This window comes from Canis lupus, chromosome 5 (genome assembly GCF_003254725.2).
Source record: "Canis lupus dingo isolate Sandy chromosome 5, ASM325472v2, whole genome shotgun sequence".
In the NCBI taxonomy this organism is placed as follows: domain Eukaryota; kingdom Metazoa; phylum Chordata; class Mammalia; order Carnivora; family Canidae; genus Canis; species Canis lupus.
Window position 1 is genome coordinate 70,788,251 of NC_064247.1, and position 18,194 is coordinate 70,806,444.

Genomic DNA, 18,194 nt, shown 5'->3' on the forward strand with positions numbered 1-18,194 from the left:
CATAGGTAGAGGAGAAGCAGGCTCCCTGCAGGGAGCCCACGTGGGACTCGATCCCAGAACTCCAGAATCACATCCTGAGGCATGCAGATGCTCAACCACTGAGCCACCCAGGCATCCCTTTAAGATTTTTTTTTTTAATTTTAGAGAGAGCATGAGCATGCAGAGGCAGGGGCAGAGGGGGAGTGAAAGAGAACCTCAAGCAGACTTCCTACTGAGACAGAGCCTGATGTGGGGCTTGATCCCATCACAACCTGGGCTGAAACCGAGTCAGATGCTCAACCGAGCCACCCGAGTGCCCCAAAAAGAAGCACTCTTGTAAAGAAACTGCATGAATGAAACTGGAGGCAGAACACTGTGTGGGTGATAATGCAGGGGATTGTAGTTTATACTGATTCTGAGGTACTGACAAGAAATAAGGAATTGGTATTATAGGGCCTCTCCCTGAGGCACTCTTTCTACTAGCTCTCCCCCCACCTCTACCTCTATCTCCACCCCATTCTTCCTGGCTAGCCCTTCAAGATCCAGGTCTACCCACCTGATAGAAGCAAACGGCTTAGCAAACACAGAGGACTGACCTACATACACGTCTAAAAAACCAAGAATAGGGGATCCCTGGGTGGCTCAGAGGTTTAGCGCCGCCTTCAGTCCAGAGCGTGATCCTGGAGTCCCGGGATCGAGTCCCACGTCGGGCTCCGTGCATGGAGCCTGCTTCTCCCTCTGCCTGTGTCTCTGCCTCTCTCTCCCTCTCTGTGTCTCTCATGAATGAATAAATAAAAAATCTTTAAAAAAAAAAACCACCAAGAATACAGTCCACCATCCCAATGCCCTGAGGTCATTATTAGCTGCTCAGAGATGGATCCCTAAGTATAAAATTGAAACCATCAGGAAAGTGTGCAAGACACAGCTCAGCTACGTGAGCCTGTTTCCTGGGATTTGACCTGGCAAATGGACTTGAGTCCTCAAGTGGGATCAGCAATATGAAAAACTAAAAGATAATTGATCTGGTTTAAATAAACACTGAGTTCATAGCAAGAATCATGAAGATGTTTGTATCCTGTGGGCCAGGCAAGGATTCAAGTGCAAGTGGCTTATTTGAGAGGGGAAGCCAGGAAATGCCAGGAAGAGTATGGGGAAGTGAAACAGGGAGGGAAGATGTTAATGGTGCATTATCAAGGCTGTTACCATCATGGGCAATCAAAGCTCAGTCTGGCTGTTGGGCTGTGGGTTGGGCTGTCAGCGGGCTTTAGAGTTATCTTGAGGGATCTGGGGAATTGATCCACCAACCCTGGCCAATCAAGGGTGAAAGTTTTTCACAAAAGGCACAAACTTTCAAGCACCTCCATCCCCTCCCTTGTGTGCACAGGGAGGCAGAAAGCTGTAGAGGCTTGCATTTAGAAGCCTCACGTGGTAAGTGTGAGGGGTTAAGATGGGTCCTTGGTAATGCCTGCTAACAACCCTCAGGAGATAGCTTAGGCTAAATGGCAAGTGCAAAAAGATGTTCACAGCAGTGTTGACTACAATTGCAAAATTGAATATGTAACAAGTGACGAAAACCGCACAAAGTATCTATCACTGTGGGAATGGTGTAGTAAATGTCCATTCAGGGAAAGGGAGCACAGCCCCCACCATGCCAATTCCAAAGCCCTTTAGCAACATGGAAAAGTCCTACCATTGAAAGCTAAGTGGGAAGCATCCTATGAACTAATTATGTGCACACCACAGTTGTGCCTGAGCAAACACCCATCTCCAAGGCAAGAAGCACTTGAAGGAACCACAAAGAAATGAAACTGTCTTAGGGTAAGGGGACCATAAGGATTCTCTTGTTATGTTGTCTTTTCAGTTGAATGGAGGGCAAAGATTCAATTCATTTATGGCCAATAAAAACATCAATTCATATAAAGCAATGTACTCCCTTCTCCCCTGCTACCATTTCCTGCATGCCCTCCCAAATAAACTGCTTGCTCTTGAATTCTTGTCTCATTAACTTCTGGGGGAACTCAAACTAAAATGGGTCCATTCCCAGAATTGGGATATCTGCGCCACAGGGCATGAACATTTTTATGAAGATGTTCATTGACTTGAGACCCCATTTACTCCAAATTTGCTCTCTTTCTGTTTTCATTTGATGGTCCTGAAAAGCAGGGTTTAGAGGCTCAAGCAGCTGGGTCAGATTGCTGGGGACAGGCTCACACAGGTCAGCATGCCCTACTTCCTTTCTTCATGTACACAGATGCTAAGGCACATTGCATGCTGACTTCACCAAGATGAATTCTGTGCCCAGGAGTCTGCAATTTATCAGAATGTAAAGAAAGCAGAAGTGGAATTTAGCCTGCAGATTTGCATTTGTTATCAAATGTCTCCAAGCATGTTCCATGGAGGACGTAAATTAAGCTTTTACTCAGGAGATACATTATCACTGTATGCGGCCTTCCACATAGTTTTCTAATAGAAGTCATTAGGCGCTTGGCCCCCGGAGATAAGAGACCAGTGTTCTCTGTATTCCAGCCTATGACTCAGCGATGACATCGAGTCCTGCTCTGGGCTACTGGCAGGGCTACTCCAGAGGGCTTGGAAGGGCTTCTGGGAAAGGGATGGGGGTCAAGGGTCAGCCCTGGTGTTGGTTGGAAAACTGGCCTCTGTACAACTAGGGCAGGAAGAGACCTAAGGAAGAAGCAGATCACTCCAGACTAGTAGGCGGCAGGTTTAACAAGCAAGGGAACTTAACATACAAGGCTAGGTAGATCTCCATACTTGCCAGCCAAATCTTAAAAGTTTATATAGAGGCTTTAACTGGGTTGAGTCATGTATACTGTCCAAATGATTTCCGCACCATATCACTATCTCAAGGCTGTGTCCTTGAGACAGCTTCTGGGAGTGAGGAAGGCAACCAGAATGCACATTCTAAGGACGGGGAGGGCATGAGGAGCTGCTAATTGCCTGGGTCCCACTCATGGGTGGTTTAGCAATCACATCCTCTCAACCTCTCCCAACACCCAAGGACCTGAGAGATGGCGCCAGGCTGGGAAATGTTCATTGAGTCCTACTGTGTGCCAGTCATGGTACAAGCAGAGTTTAAGAGACTATCCGTTTCTTGCAAGAATAAAATAACCAAAATGTCCATCAATGGATGAATGGATAAGCAAAATGTAATATATCCATATACAGGACATTATTTAGCTATAGAAAGGTATGAAGTACTAATACACCCTCCAACATGGATGACCCTGGAAAAAAATAATGCTGAGTGAAGAAAGGTAGACACAAAAGATCACATATTGTACAATTCCATTCACATGAAATGTCCCAAATCTGTAAATCCATAGAGACAGAGAGTAATAGTTGCCAGGGACCGGAGGAGGGAATGGGGAGGGGGGAAAAGTTGAATTATGTCAGAGCAAGTGAGTATTTTATTTTTTAAAGATTTTTATTTATTTACATATTTATGAGGAGAGAGAGAGAGAGGCAGAGACATAGAGGAAGAAGTAGGCTCCCTGCAAGGAGCCCAATGTAGGCCTCCATCCCAGACCCTGGGATGACGCCCTGAGCCGAAAGCAGATGCTCAACCGCTGAGCTACCCAGGTGTCCCGCAAGTGAGTAATTTAAAGCCACGTATTAGACCACTGTGTTCTGAAAGTCTTTGGCCACCCTGCTGTAAGAAACTATTTCCCTAATACCTTTTTCTTTAAAGATTTTGTTTATTTATTTGAGAGAGAGAACGCATGAGAGAGTACAAGCAGGGGACACAGGGAGAGGGAGAAGCTGGCTCCTTGCTGAGCAGGCACCCTGGGATCACGACCTGAGTATGACCTGAGCCAAAGGCAGGTGCCCAACAAATTGAGCCACTCAGGCACCTTGCCTAATATCTTTTTTGAATGTTCTAGAGTCCTACCCCATGTTATGTAGTCTTTTCTCCAACCTTGAATCACTGACTTCTTATGCAGGCCAGTCATCCAGTGCTGTGCTTTGTTGTAATAGTACAAACCATACCCTTGCTGTCTCGCCTGGCCCAACCCAAGTGGCCTATCTAGGAAAAGTGCCCAAGAGGAACTCTGGTGTTAGTAATTACAATTTTTCCCACCACCGAAGCAACTTTGTAATTGTGTCAAACTCAGTTAATTTGGAAAGTTCTCATGAACAACAAACATTGCTCTGCAAACAAGAAGCTAAGGTGGGGGAATATATGAGTTCTGGAAAACTCTTCATTCAGTTTTTGTTGTTGTTGTTTTGTTTTTTTAAGATTTTATTTATTTATTCACGAGAGACACACAGAGAGAGGCAGAGACACAGACAGAGGGAGAAGCAGGCTCCCTGCAGGGAGCCCAATGTGGAACTCGATCCCAGACTCCAGGATCACGCCCTGAGCCGAAGGCAGACGCTCAACTGCTGAGCCACCCAGGTGTCCCTCTTCATTCAATTTTATTCTATAAACTTTTATTGGGTGTCAAAAGAAAACAAACAAACAAAAGGAGTAAAGTAGTGAAGTAATGGTCCACACTATAAGATGGAGGAAGCTTGAACACACTATGCTGACATGAAAGGAGCTGGTCACAAAAAACACACATTTGGAGATTCTGTGTATATGAAATGTGCAGAGGATGCAAACCCACAGAGCCAGAAAGGAGATCAATGGCTGTCAGAAGCTGCGGGATAGAGGTTTGGCAGTGAATGCCAACGGGTAAAGGGTTTCCTTTTGGGGTCATGCAAAAGTTCTAAAATCAATCATGGTGAAGGCTGCACAACTTTGTGAATATACTAAAACCCACTCATCTGCATATTTTAAATGGGTGATTGTATGGTATGTGAACTCTATCTTAAGTTTTTATTGAAAGAAAGAAAAAGGAAAGTCAGAAGGGAGTGGCATATTATATGAGGCAAGGTCTACAAAATCCACAAAGGAACTGATGTTTGAGCTGAATCGGGAAGGTCGACAGGGCAGGACCAGAGAGAAAACCGTTCCTGGCAGAGGGAATAGCACAGGCATAGAGAGGCATGAAAAAAACGTTGCTAGCAGTGAACTATGGTAGTTACAAAGAGCTGTAACTTTGAGCTGGTAGGGGGATGATGGACCCATGGGATGTTTTTTAAAAAAGAATTTACCCTTTTGAACAGGTAAGATATTCACAAGGTACAAGATGGAAAAGTTTCAAAAGTGAAGTAAAAGTCTTGCCCTCTCCTCTCTCCCACTCACCTAACTCCCTCCACTCCTGACCCAGGCAATCTCTATTGCCAGTCTCTTTAAGTCCTTTATGAGATCTATTCCACACATACAAATAAATATTCATAGATGTTTTTGTGTAAATGGGATTGGACCATCAACAATGTCTCTCATACGTTGCTTTCAATATTAGCAAAAATCTTAGATATCCCTCCAAATATTTATATAAAGAATTTGCTCATTTTTTGTGCATATGGAGAATGTACCATGTTTTATTGATCACTTTCCAATCAATGGACATTTAGATTGGATCACTTTCCAATCAATGGACATTTAGATTAGATCCTTTCTTCTTAAAAATTCTGTAATAAATAACCTATACATATGACATTTTGCACATGTATGAATTTATTTGTAGGTAAAATTTCTAGAAGTTGAACTATTATATTACAGAGCTCATGCTTTTAAATTTTTGATAGATATTATCAAACTGCCCACAATGGAGGTTGTACCAATTTACACTCCCATCAGCAATGAGTGAGTCTATTTCTTCACATTTGGAGTATGTGTTTGGAAATACTGTCAGTGGCCAGTTCATACAGAGCGTTGTATACAAAGCTGAGAAGCTTGAACTTGATCCATAGACCATGGACACCCAAATGGAGGGTTTAGGCAGTGGGTGAGGATGAGCAGGTTTGAAGTTTTAAAAGCTTGTTTTCATAATTATATCAAAACAATTTTATAGAAAATCTGTTTTCTCCAACAGGCATGAGTAATAATGTGATGAATCAGAGAGAGGGAGACATATCCATTAGGATTTAAGCCATGCTGGGGAGAATGTGATTATCATTTGGGCACAGCCACCACTCTAGACAATAGGATTGGAGATGAGTGTAACTTGGGTTCTTTACTACCCCATCACTCTCACTTTCCTGCCATTTTTCTTTTATCACATATTTTCCACATGCTGATGACTTCTTGTGAAACATGTGGTCCTCCAGGATAACAACATGAAACCAATAGCAAGGAACTTTTATCAAGAACTAACAGTTGATCGAATGAGAAGCAGACAGGTGCGATAGCAGCTATATGTTTCTCTCGAAGGCCATTTTGCAAATTAGTTGGATTTGGAACAGACATTGAAAAAAGAGCTGGGCAAAGCAAAAAGGCAGACAACATTCATCCTGAGCCTTTTGTTTCTTAAAAAGAGGTAGTTGCTATTATTTGATGCAAAGAGAGAAGGAAAGATGAATGGCAGATGATTGTGAGGCACCAGTATAAGAAGGACCTGAGTGCTGGCTCCATCCAGATGCTCCAGGAGTGGTTCAAGGATGAGCGCAGCAAGTTTGGTACTCTTGGGGCTTGCTCTGAGGTTTAGGGCCACAATCTCTAAGCCAGAGGAGGGAAGCTTTTGCTCCAAAAGCCAAGTGGCCTTCAGAGACTCTTGCTATGAATTTGTGCCTTTCACTCAAACCTTCTATGGTGCCCAGAGCTGGTGCGAGGAGCAAGGGGGCCATTTGGTCTTTATTCATGATGAAGACACACAGCAGTTCCTGCAGAAGCACATCTCCCAGGACAGGGAATGGTGGATTGGACTCGTAGGGAACTCGGCTCAGAATGGAACCATAGGAGGTAGGTGCTGTGAAAACTGTATTTCATGGGAAGCTTGTGGCTGTGTTTCTCACCAATGTTTCTTACCCTGAGCCTCATGGAACAAAATTAAGATATCCTAATTTTCATGGTAAGGATATCCTCCTCTTTGGTTGCTGTGTGGATCAAATGAAATCACTCGTGTACAATGCCTAGCACAGAATCCAGCACATAGTTGATGCTCTGAAAACATTCATTTGTTTGAATGTGCCCAATACTAATAATACTAGCTATGACTTCTTCTAAGGCACTATCCCTACATACTTCTAGTCCATTATCAGCTTGCATCCCTATGACAACCAGTGAAGTAATATTGCTGCTTCTATTTTACAGATGAGAAAACATCTGTAAATGTTTTTCTTTTCTTAGTAAGTATTTCTCAGGAAATACTTACTAAGCTATTTTCAAGGCACTTCTAGGGGTGCTTGGGTGGTGTAGTCAGTTAAGTATCCAACTTTTGGTTTTGGCTCAGGTTCTGATCTCAGGGTTATGAGATCAAGCCCCGCATGAGGCTCTGCGCTGAGTACAGTCTGCATAACTTTCTCTTTCTCTCTCCCTGTGCTCCTCCCTCCACCCTCTCTCTCTCAAATAAATAAATCTTTAAAAAAAGAAAGAAGCAAGCAAGCAAGCAAGCAAGCAAGCACTTCCACATGCCTTTCCCCATTTCTTACGGGATTAAAGCAAGTTAAAAGCATAGCACCACTCCCTCCACATTAAATGGTCTCATTTTAATGGTCTTCCTAGAAACTTTTCCTTACTTTTTACTCTGTGAGGGCTTCTTTCTCCAACCCCAGGACAGTCAGGAAAGTCCTTCTCTCTGCACTTGTAGGTCTTACAATACAATACCCTCTGGGAGGGTATTTTCGGCATGACTTTAAGTTTTTAGGTGTCTGTCTTCCTTCCTAGACAATGAGATCCTCGAGGGCAGGAAACAGATTCTGGCCATTTTTTCTGGTGCCTGTACATAGCAGAGAATGGAAAAATGAAGATTCATATGTAATCCTTGCACCTGCCCCATGAGGTACACATTGCTACTCTTATTTTATGGATGAGGAACATGAAGTCTAGGGGGACGAAATGGTTTGCTCAAGAGGACGCTACTGGTGAAAGGCAGTGAAGACTCTCTTGGGCCAATGTCCCTCCACCTCACATTGCCCTGTCAAAGCTACTGGGTTTAGAAATAAGCAACTCAGTCTTGGGCTAAGCACTTACATACCAGAGTCGATGGAAAGGCTTAATTAGGGAGCAGTTGGGCAAGCTCCTTTTAGGAAATGCATAGCCTTAGGATTTGAATTCTAAAAGTGTATCTTCAGGTAATATCTAGTGAATGGTTTCTTGATTTGTAGATATAGCAATTGCGGATTTCTGTATATTGAATGTCCATTCATATGCAGCTAAAGGAGTTGTGTCTATTTAAAAATCACCAAGGGATATCACATGGCTGTTACAGAACATGAGGCAGATATGTGTAGGCTGACGTGTAATCACCTCCAGTACTTAATGTTATTTACGAAACAAGGGACAGAGTGCCATGTGCAATATGATGGCATTTGTGTAAATAGATTTCAGGCACTCACAGATGATGAATGGGTACAATTCAGTCTGGATCAGTTCACAAGAAACATAACAATAATGCGAGTATCCCGTTGGTTGGGAAAGGGGAGATGTTTTCATTTTACTTTTACACATTTTACATTTCACTCCAAAAATTTCTTAACCACTTGTATGGAGTTGTTTTATTTTTAAAAATGAATATATACACTTTTAAGTCTTCAGTAAATATTTTATATTTAGTGTTTTCTGTTTCTGTCCTTGAAATGCCTTTGTAACACACACACACGCACACACACCACTTCTTCAAGAGTGCACCAGGGACTGAAGAGTCCTGAAGTAAGGAAAACTGCTTCCATTGTAACTCAGCATAGCCCATATATATCTGACAAGGGGTCCTGCCTCTCTTTGAACATCCCAAGACACACTTCTGTGCTTTTCTTTAGATTATGGTAACACAGAGCTGGAAACATCATGTGCTCAATCAAGCCACTTTGTTTGGGCTCCCTGACTTGGCACCCTGATTTTTAGGCTGAGTTCTTCCTTCCGGGTGTTGGACAATAACAGCCAGCAATGTCCCTTCATCGTTGGCATGGGAAAGAAAGGTCCTCAGCCTCTTGGCCTTGACTGAGCACCTCCTGCATACCAGGGAGCTGAGTTGAGGCAAGCCCTGTTCATAAAAAGGGGTCAGAAGTATGTTTCCAAGTCCTGGTGGTTGTGTTTCCATCCCAGGGCCAGGGATCTGGCTGGACACCTCCAATGTGAGCTATAGCCACTGGCATGGAAAACAGGCCTCTCCTGTTCTCAACACCTGTGGTTACATCAGGAGAGACGCTTCCTTTGGGTGGGCGGCTTCAGACAACTGCACACAGCTGTTTGCCTTCATCTGCGAGTTTGGTGAGCTGGCCTCCGTTGTGGGGCCTCCCTCCTTGTCCCTCTGTGTGTGTCTGTCTCTGCATCTCTGTCTTTCTCTGTGTCTCTGTCTCTGTGGGGTCTCTCTGTGTGTGTCTCTCTGTGTCTCTAATTCTGTGTCTCCCTAAATGTCCACCCATCTCTATCTGTGTGGCATTCTGTGCCTGTCTCATTTTGTCTCCCTAGCTCACAACCTGCCTCTCCCCATCCACTTACCTACTAACCTGACTACTAGTCTCATTCCTACCCTCTTTTCCTCTCAGATATCTGCATCTAGTGGCAAATGCCCAGCTCTATTTACTCTCTTTTTCCAATCTTCCAATGAAGGAGACATGACCCAGGAGGCTGTTCTCACTCACCCTTGATTCCTGCTGCCCTGACCAGACTGGGTCTGAGTCTCACCACCCATCATCCCTGATTCCTAAATTCCCCCACACTCTGCTCTTGTGTCCTTCCTAGCTGCTGTCCATGGTTGACCCCCTTTACACCCTGGAGACCCTTCCCTGGGGCCTCTGTGTAAAAGCTTCAGCACGAGCAGCCCGTGGCCCCATGCTGGGTACTGCCTGACATGCAGGGTCCTGGCATAGTGCCCTGGTCTTGCACCCAAGCTGCCCCATGACCCTCTGACTTTCAAGCCAGGCTTGACAGAAGTTTCCAGGCTTCCTGGGCTCAGCCCCCTCCCTGTCTCCAAACCCCTCAGTGAAGAATCCTAGCTCTTAGGGATCGTTCTGGGTTTGGGCACCTACAGGGCCTCCTACCCCATTTCCCCCATCTGGGTTTAAATAGATGCCATGTAGGCCCCCAGCCTGGCTAATTATGAAAACTTGCAGCTTCAGGGACCTTCTTGTCACAGTCCTCCCAAAGTGCCACCCCCTTCTATGCCCCAACCTGAAGCCTGTCTCAGAATCTGTCAGCTTCCAGGACCTTGGAGCCACTGGTATGAGGTCACACCATGAGCAGCTAATATGTATCAAGCCGGTCCTCTAGGCACAGAGCTGTACACTCTGTGTGTATTCATCACAGTAGAAGCACCTCTGCTATTCTATTGTAGGCCCATTATAGAGCTAAGAATAGTGAGGCTCAGAAAGGGTAAGCTCCTTGCCCAAGGCCACGTAGCTGGGAAGTGACAATGACAAGACCTGAACCCGGGTTTGTCCATGGTCAGAGGGAGATGGTCAGATGCAGTGCTGCTGGCTTTGGAGATCAAGGAGTCACAATCCAACAAATGTCAGCGTCTCTGGAAGCTGAAAACGGCTAGGGAGCATTCTCCCCCCTCCCCCCCAGAGGCTCCAGAAGGAACCAGGCCTACCCACACCTTGATGCTAGCCTATTTAAGACCCATTCTGGACTTCTGACCTTCATAACTGGAGGATGATAGATTTGTACTGGCTTCAGACATTAAAGTGCTAGCAATTTGTATAGCAGCCATAGGAAATGAACACAGATTTTGGTCTCATTCCCTACACTGTGGCACTCCCACCAGGCAGACAGGCCTGAGTTTGGACCCAGTTTCCTACTTTCTGGCTATATTCATCTGAGCCAGATTGTTCTTTTCCAACAAATGGTTACTGAACGTGGACCCCATACCAGGAGCTGGCCTGAAGTCTCAGCATAGTGACCCCCATGAGCCTGATGTTCCTAGTGGGGAGGTTAGTAACCCAGCTTCTAGGACTGATACAAAGACTCACTAAGTCACTCATCCATTCTACAAATGCTTGTTTAGCATCTATCATACGCCAGGCATTGTTTTCAGATAAGGCTCAAGGAAGGTACTCAAAATAGGAGAATATAGTGGCTACTGGTATCGCCCTTACTCTGCACGTAAAAACTCATTTAATCCTCCTAAAGACCCTACACGGTATGGTACTGACCCTCTCTCGTGCCAAGGGGGGCACAGAGAAGCTAGGTAATTAGCAGCGGGTCACAGAGCCAGGGCGTGGCTGGCGGCATCTGAGCCCAGGCAGTCTGGCTCCAGAGCCATGCTCATGCCCACCACGTTCTATTTCCCATCACTGTGGAGCTGGCTCCTGCTGTGGCCCTTCATCTCAGTCCCGACCCCTGACACCTTCCACTTCCCATCAACCAGGCACTTGTCCAGCCATGACCACAGCTGGTCCCTCCTAAGGTGTCCCCTTCCCTTTGTCACAGGGGTTGGCCAGAGTCTGGCCTGTGACGGCCTCAATGCCACCATGCACTGTGGCTCAGGGGAAGTCATCCAGATCCAGGACGCCATCTACGGACGCCAGACCCCTCATTATTGCACTCAGAGTGCTGCACGCCCCTTGGAGGAAGAATGCAGCTGGACCAGTGTCAAGGATGAAGTGGCAGGTAGGAACCCAAGGACAGCTCTGGCTGTGGGGGCAAGGCAGTTCCTGGTGTCCGGTACCCAGAAAAGGGGTCTGGAAGACTTGAACAATCTTCATATCTGGGCCTCCCACATTAGGAAAACAGGCCAGTCTCTGCCCACAGAACCATGTAGGGAAGCAAAGAGGACATGGCTCGCCTCCTTAGCTGCTAGCAAACCCACCTCAGTGGGCCAGGGAGGCATTCTGCTCCCCACTCCACTTGGGTGCAAGAAACATTGCTTTCTTTTTTAAATTTTTAAAAATTTCTAAATTCTCCAAGCACGTAGACAATAAAAATATTTTATTGACCTCCCATAGACTCACTACCCATTGTTCTTAAATCCTAACATTACGTCATATTTGCTTAACATCCCCTCATTATAGCAGTGAGTATAGCTTTAAATCTCCTATTATCCATTTTGATACATGTATTAGTCTATTCGTTTAGTCCAGTTTATAACTATATCATAATGTGTCTCCTTCTCTGTTGAGAGTGGAATGTGTCATGTCTCAATCCTTGCTATTATGAATAATGCTGAAATACACATTCCTAGTAGCATCGATTGTTCATGTGGGAGAGCTTCTCCATGGCCTTGCTTTTCTAAATCAGATTAAATTTGCCTCTGAGCTGCATTTGCCTCATGACAAGGGTTCAGTTTCAGGGGTTATGGGGGCTCCTGGCACCCTCCTGGGGGGTGCAAAGTTCTCAGAAACCTCTATTGTCCAGGACACAGGGGCCCTCCTTCCTCTTTGCTGGGTTAGTAGAATCAGGCCCAGAAGGTCCCAGGAAGGCAGGTGGTTTGTTGCTTCTTGGCCAAGTGAGGACACAGCAGTCTGTGTCCAAGCTAGAAGCTCTGGGGCCTCAGGTTGAATCTCCTCTGTGACCCTCTGCTAATGACTTAGCTTCTCTGTGCCCCCCTTGGACAAGGGAGTGTCAGTACCACACCATGTAGAGCCTCTCGGCAATTCACTGAGTGGCTCTGCCTCTGCCCAAAGGGCCCATGGAGATTCAGGGAGGAGTGCCCTGTACTCCCAGGACCTGCCAAGCAGCCTCGACCCCAGTTTGGGAAAGTGTACCACGTCTCCCTGGGACAGTGATTTGTTCTTCTCCATTCCACGTCTGGCCCACATTGTCCCTGGTCTCCTTAGAGCAGATGTGAAGGAAGGAAATGCTGCAATCAGCTCCTTGGTTCCCATGCACTCTTCTTGTTGCACTGACATTCCTGAGGCTATGGCCCCTCTGAGGGGGGAAGGTCTGGGTTAGGTGGGCTGATGGATGTGCCTCCCTCATGGAGGCATTGAGGGGACCTAGTGGGCTATTTCTGCAAAGGCCCAGATGCAAGTTTCCAAACCTTGCAGCCACCCCCCAGAAAGCACATTGGAGAAGAACCCTGCATCCTTCTGGGAGGGGTCAGAGGAAAAGAGCTGGGCAGGATCCCAGGGAAATCTGTTTGTATCTAAGTGCCACACTCACTCATTCACTGTCAGTTGGCCAGTAAACATTCTTTGAGCCCAACATCGTGCCAGGCTCTATCCTGGGCTCTGTGGATAAAGGAATCAATCAAATAGTCTGTTTTTCAAAGAGCTCGCAGTCAAATGGGGAGAGAGATATGAACACAAGCAATCACCTAGCACTATGCTCAATGCCACAACAGAAAGGAGCAGAGGTGTTATGTGTTTACTTATGCAAGACTTACTTTGTACCTGCCATGTGCTGGGTACTGTTCTGTGAACTGGAGTGGAAATAGAGCAGTGAACAAAAACAAAACAAAATACTTCCTCTCTCTTGGAAAGTGTAGTCTAGGGCTGTGAATGCAGATAGTAGGGGTACAGAACTCTGATTGAGGAGTGTATCAGGCTAGATCCCTTTAGGAAAACAGAAATTATGCTAGGTCTTTCAGCAGAGGAAATTCAATGCAGGGAATTGATTATCAAGCATGGAAGTGCTGAGAAGTCAAACAGGGGATAAAGATATAACTCTGAGATTAGCAGCAATGGAAAGCCACTACCACACCTAAGGGCTGGAGGGATGACTTAGAGGGGATGATCTTATAAAAATCAGAAGTCAGGACCATCCAGGAGGTGCTAGGATCATGGTCCAGGCTGCCCTGTGTAAGTGAGGACCATGAGAGGGCGCTTATCCAGAGGGAGCTGCAGTCAGAGAGAGGATGAAAAGCACTCTGCCCTCTTATGGTTAGGGATGGGCAGAAGTATGGCCCCCAAGATTTGCCACCCTAATCCCTGGAACTTAGTATGATGAGATACCATGCCTGTGAATATGTTACTTGACACAGCAAAGGGACTTTGCAGACCTAATTATGGGTTCCTAGTCTGGATTATCCAAATGGGCACAATTTAACCACATGACCCCTTAAAAGCAAAGAAATTTCTCTGGCTAGAAGCCAGAGATGAGGCTGATGGAGAGATCAGAGTTCAAGTGTGAGACAGATCTGACACCCCATTGCTGGCTTTGAGCCATGTACAAGGACCAGAGAATGGCTGTAGGAGTTAAGGGTGGGTTCCAGATGACATCCAGCAAAGAAATGGGAGCTCAGGCCTATAACCAGGTGTGCAGCACCTACCTGTCCTCCACCTAGGCTTCTTTGTAGGCAGCCACTCATCTGCATGGGCACGAGGGAGAGGTGCTGGGATGACCTGAAGTTTCTGGCCTGGGCTCTCCACATGTCTCTCTCCTGTGGGCACCTAGATAAGATTCCTGATTTTTTTTTTCCCTTTTTGCCAGTTCTCAAAATCTAAGTTCCCACTTAGGCCATCTGACTGGATGCTACTGGACCAGTGGTTCCCAAAGTGGGGTGCCTAGGCCAGCAGTATCAGCATCACCTGGGAGCTTGTTAGAAAAGTAAATTCTTACACTGTCCCCCATATCAACTGAATCAGAAGCACGGGGGGGGGGGGGGGGGGCGAGGGTCTAGAAATCTGTGTCTTCCAGAGCCCTCCAGGAGATTCTGGTATATTCTAAGATTTGAGAACCCCTGTGCTGGACCCTGAGCTGCTTGAGGGCAAAAACCCTACTTTTCTTCCCCCCAGTACCTAGCACAGTGTCTGGTCTTCAGTAGATACCAGCAGATATCCACTGGGGGTGGGGGGATGGTGGGTGAATAAATGAATGAGAGGTCATTCATCTCTGTCTGAACCTGTCCCTTTTTTGTCCTTCACACTGTTCCTGCTCCTGCTGGGATTCGGGCACTTCCCAGGCCAGTGCCAGGGGCTGCAGGTATGCCAGGTGGCAGCAGATGGGACCTACTTTGGAGACCTGTGCCCTACCCAGGGCAGCTACCTATGGGTGCAGTACCAGTGCCAGGAAGGTGAGTCCCCATCTTGCCAGTACGTGCAAGTTCCCTTATTTCCACACCAAGTCCAGCCCCACTTGGAACAGAGGGAGCAACTACCCTTGGGGGCCAATCTTTCCTCACTATTGATTCCCTGCAGCCTGACCTCCCCACCTGGCTTAGCCTTGTGGGGTAAAGAGTTTGAGGCTCCTATTGCAGAAACGAGCTATCAAGCCAGAAGTTTAAAAATATATTTAATATTTAATATATTAATATAGAGATTAAAATTAATTAATACTATAATATATTAATATGTTTAATATTGTAAATATAAAATATATTATATAATATTAAATATATGATTTAATATAAATATTAAATATATTAATACATATTAAGAAATATATATATTTTTAACTCCCAGGATGCTTCAGATTAAATTTCATGGAGTGACCCAATAAATATCCAGACAAGACCAACATTGCTTGACTCAAAAAAATCAAAAGATGTCGCACTTACATACCCTACACCCACTAAACATCACCCTGCCAAGAAGTTACATCTTAGAACACCGGGGACTTCTTAAAATAACAAATTTTGAAAGCTATAAAAATAACCCGTATTACTACACTTTATAAAAGTTTGTCCAAATCAAGAAGATAGAGCCCCTCCCTTCAGTTCTACAGTCCTACTCTCCTTATGGAAACCACTGTTCAATGTTCAGAATAAGTTCTTCTCTGCTTTTTAAACTGTTTTTACACATGACTGTGTATGAATGTATATGCGTAAAATATAATGTTAAATGCATTAGTTTATAGCTCAATTTCCTTAACTTAATAACATATCCTGGACATCTATCCAAGTCACTACCTTATTCTTTTAATGGCTGAATAGGATCCCATCATAAGATTATGTCAAATGTATTGGACCAGTCCTCTGGTTGCTTCTGATTTTTTGTTGTTAAATACCACTCTGCGGCACTCATTCTTGTGCATATATCTTGACATGTGCCTGATTATTTTTAGAGGACTGATCCCTAGTAGAGGGAATGCTGGGTCACAGGGTGTACGCTTTTTATATGTTAATAGATACTACACTCCAAAAAATGGCTGCATTGATTTATATTCCCACTAAGAGTATCTGTGAGTGCCACTTCCCCTATGCCATTGTCCAATTAGTCACAACAGCACCTTCTATTGAGGGCATGAGTGATGGGCAGGGAGCTCTGAAGGGAAAGAGTGAGTCAGGGACTGTTGGGGCCTCCAGGGGCCATCTGGGAGAGCAGGGTCTATGGATGGAGAAGGGAGGACCGCACAGAGAAGAGGAGAGGACAGCTTTCACCAGCAGCATTAGTTTACTACACACGCTTGGGTGAAATGAGAGTGACTGAGATGTCTTCATTTGTTTTCTGGGAAGAGGAGACCATGTGATTTGGCAGCACTTTCCATCTGGTGGTTTTGCTAATGAACAAAGGGTGCCCTCTGGAGATCTGCCAGTCACAGTGTGGCTGACACTGGACAGACGCATTGCTTAGGCCAGGGGGTATATTGGGTCTGGAGACCCTGAACTAAATTTTTGCCCCAACTTTGATTTCAAAAATCCTGCTCCCTTGTGAATTGGTGTGTTCTGAACTCAATGTTTCTGATTTGTAAATGGAGAGACTTATCCAGCATCCCCCAACCCCGTGCCTGCTGCCACAGTGCCCAAAAGGGCACTAGCCATGGTCCAGGTTTCCTCAGGTAGCTGTGAATCAGGATGGCAACAACTCAGGAAAGTCCTTTTAATTGCCTTCCTTGTCTGTGCTTGGAAACGGAAAGATCGTGCTGCACAAATTAGCCCAGGGCTGTGTGAAGCCCCAACAAATTCTATTCCCCTCCTCATCCTCCATGCCAACTTTGAAAGGTCAGGTTTTGTAAAATTTAATGTCTGCTAAATGGCTTACAATGAATCATTAGCCACCTTAGCCAAGCAGATTTTCCTAAAGGAGCTTTGCATTTTGTATTTTTAAACATAATAAAAATATATTTAGATAATCAATAGAATCCTGGTTAAATAGGGTACGTTGTGCAGCTATTACAAAGAACAAGGCAACTCTAACTAAATTCATATACAACAATCTCCAAGATACAATAAGTGAAAAAAAAGGAAAGTGTCAAAGTAACTGTATATATCATGTACCACTTGTATAAATAGGAAAATATGTATGTGCTTGTGAATATGAAGATATCCCTAGAAGGTGACTCTGGATACTGGTAACAATGATTGCCTCTGGTGGGGAGGGGGCTGAAGGAAGGAAGGGAGGGAAGCTTTCTTTTCACTCTACATCCTTTATAAAAATGTCAAATTCTGTACCTTGGTCACCTATTACCTATGAATGAAAAATAAAATTCAAAAGAACTTAAAAAAAATCTTTAAAAGCCCCACCTAAGGATGGACAGGTGGATAGAGGAGACTAAGTTTTAAACAAAAACATGCAATTTTGCTTTCTGATGGCACACAGTATTTCCCTTTTTTGGTCTGCAGGCCTGCAGCTGATGGTGTCCAATGAGAGTTTCATCTTTGACAATGTCACCATCTCCCTGACATGGCTCCTTTCTCCCTACATTGGAAATCTGTCATGTATAATTAGTACGGGAGATGGCCACACTTTCGATCCCTACTACCCCCCCAGGTAAGAGGAATCTCTGAGTCTTGTTTCAGGATGTATCAGTCAGTTTCTACTGCATAACAAAACATCCCAAAACTTAGTAGCTTACAATAATATTATTTCTCATGGTTCTTTTGATAAGCTAGGTGGCTTTGCTTATGTGGGCCAGCTCAACTGGGGCTGGATGGCCTCAGAAGTCCTCACCTGCATGTCTGGTGGTTAGCTGAATATTGGCCAGGGACATGTGATGCTTATCACCCAACAGGCTGGCCTAGCCTCACTGGCATGGTGTCTGAGGGTTTCTAGCAGCAAGCAAGAACAAGACCTAATGTGCAAGCATTTTTCAAATCTCTATTTGTGTCACATTTTCTAATGTCTCATTGGCCAAAACAGGTTCACTGGCCAAGACCAGGTTCAACAGGTGAAGAATGGACTCCACCTGTTGATGAAAGGAATGGCAGAGCCACTGTACCTTTGGGCAAACGTATAAGAATGGGAGTAAGTGGCACTCACAGGTTTTCTTATTATAGAGGCTACATGAACAGTCATGAAGAGCTGGGTCCTTACGTCTTGGCTCTGTGTAGAATCTCTCCTGGGCCACTGTCCAAGGAGTCAGTTTTAGCAGATTTAGCAGATGAGGTGAA

At 45.1% G+C, this 18,194-nt stretch overlaps 1 protein-coding gene across 1 annotated transcript in view; it reads left to right on the forward strand.

Moving 5' to 3' along the window:
• Window positions 1–6,294: 6,294 nt before the first annotated feature.
• The window catches only part of PKD1L2 (polycystin 1 like 2), an 88,182-nt gene continuing 76,282 nt past the window's right edge, over window positions 6,295–18,194 (forward strand). Inside the window, exons 1-5 of the mRNA XM_025428757.3 lie at window positions 6,295–6,787; window positions 9,089–9,253; window positions 11,417–11,596; window positions 14,829–14,939; window positions 17,427–17,574. Coding sequence (XP_025284542.1) covers window positions 6,487–6,787; window positions 9,089–9,253; window positions 11,417–11,596; window positions 14,829–14,939; window positions 17,427–17,574 — 905 coding nt within the window. The 5' untranslated portion in view covers window positions 6,295–6,486. The remainder of the gene's footprint in view (window positions 6,788–9,088; window positions 9,254–11,416; window positions 11,597–14,828; window positions 14,940–17,426; window positions 17,575–18,194) is intronic.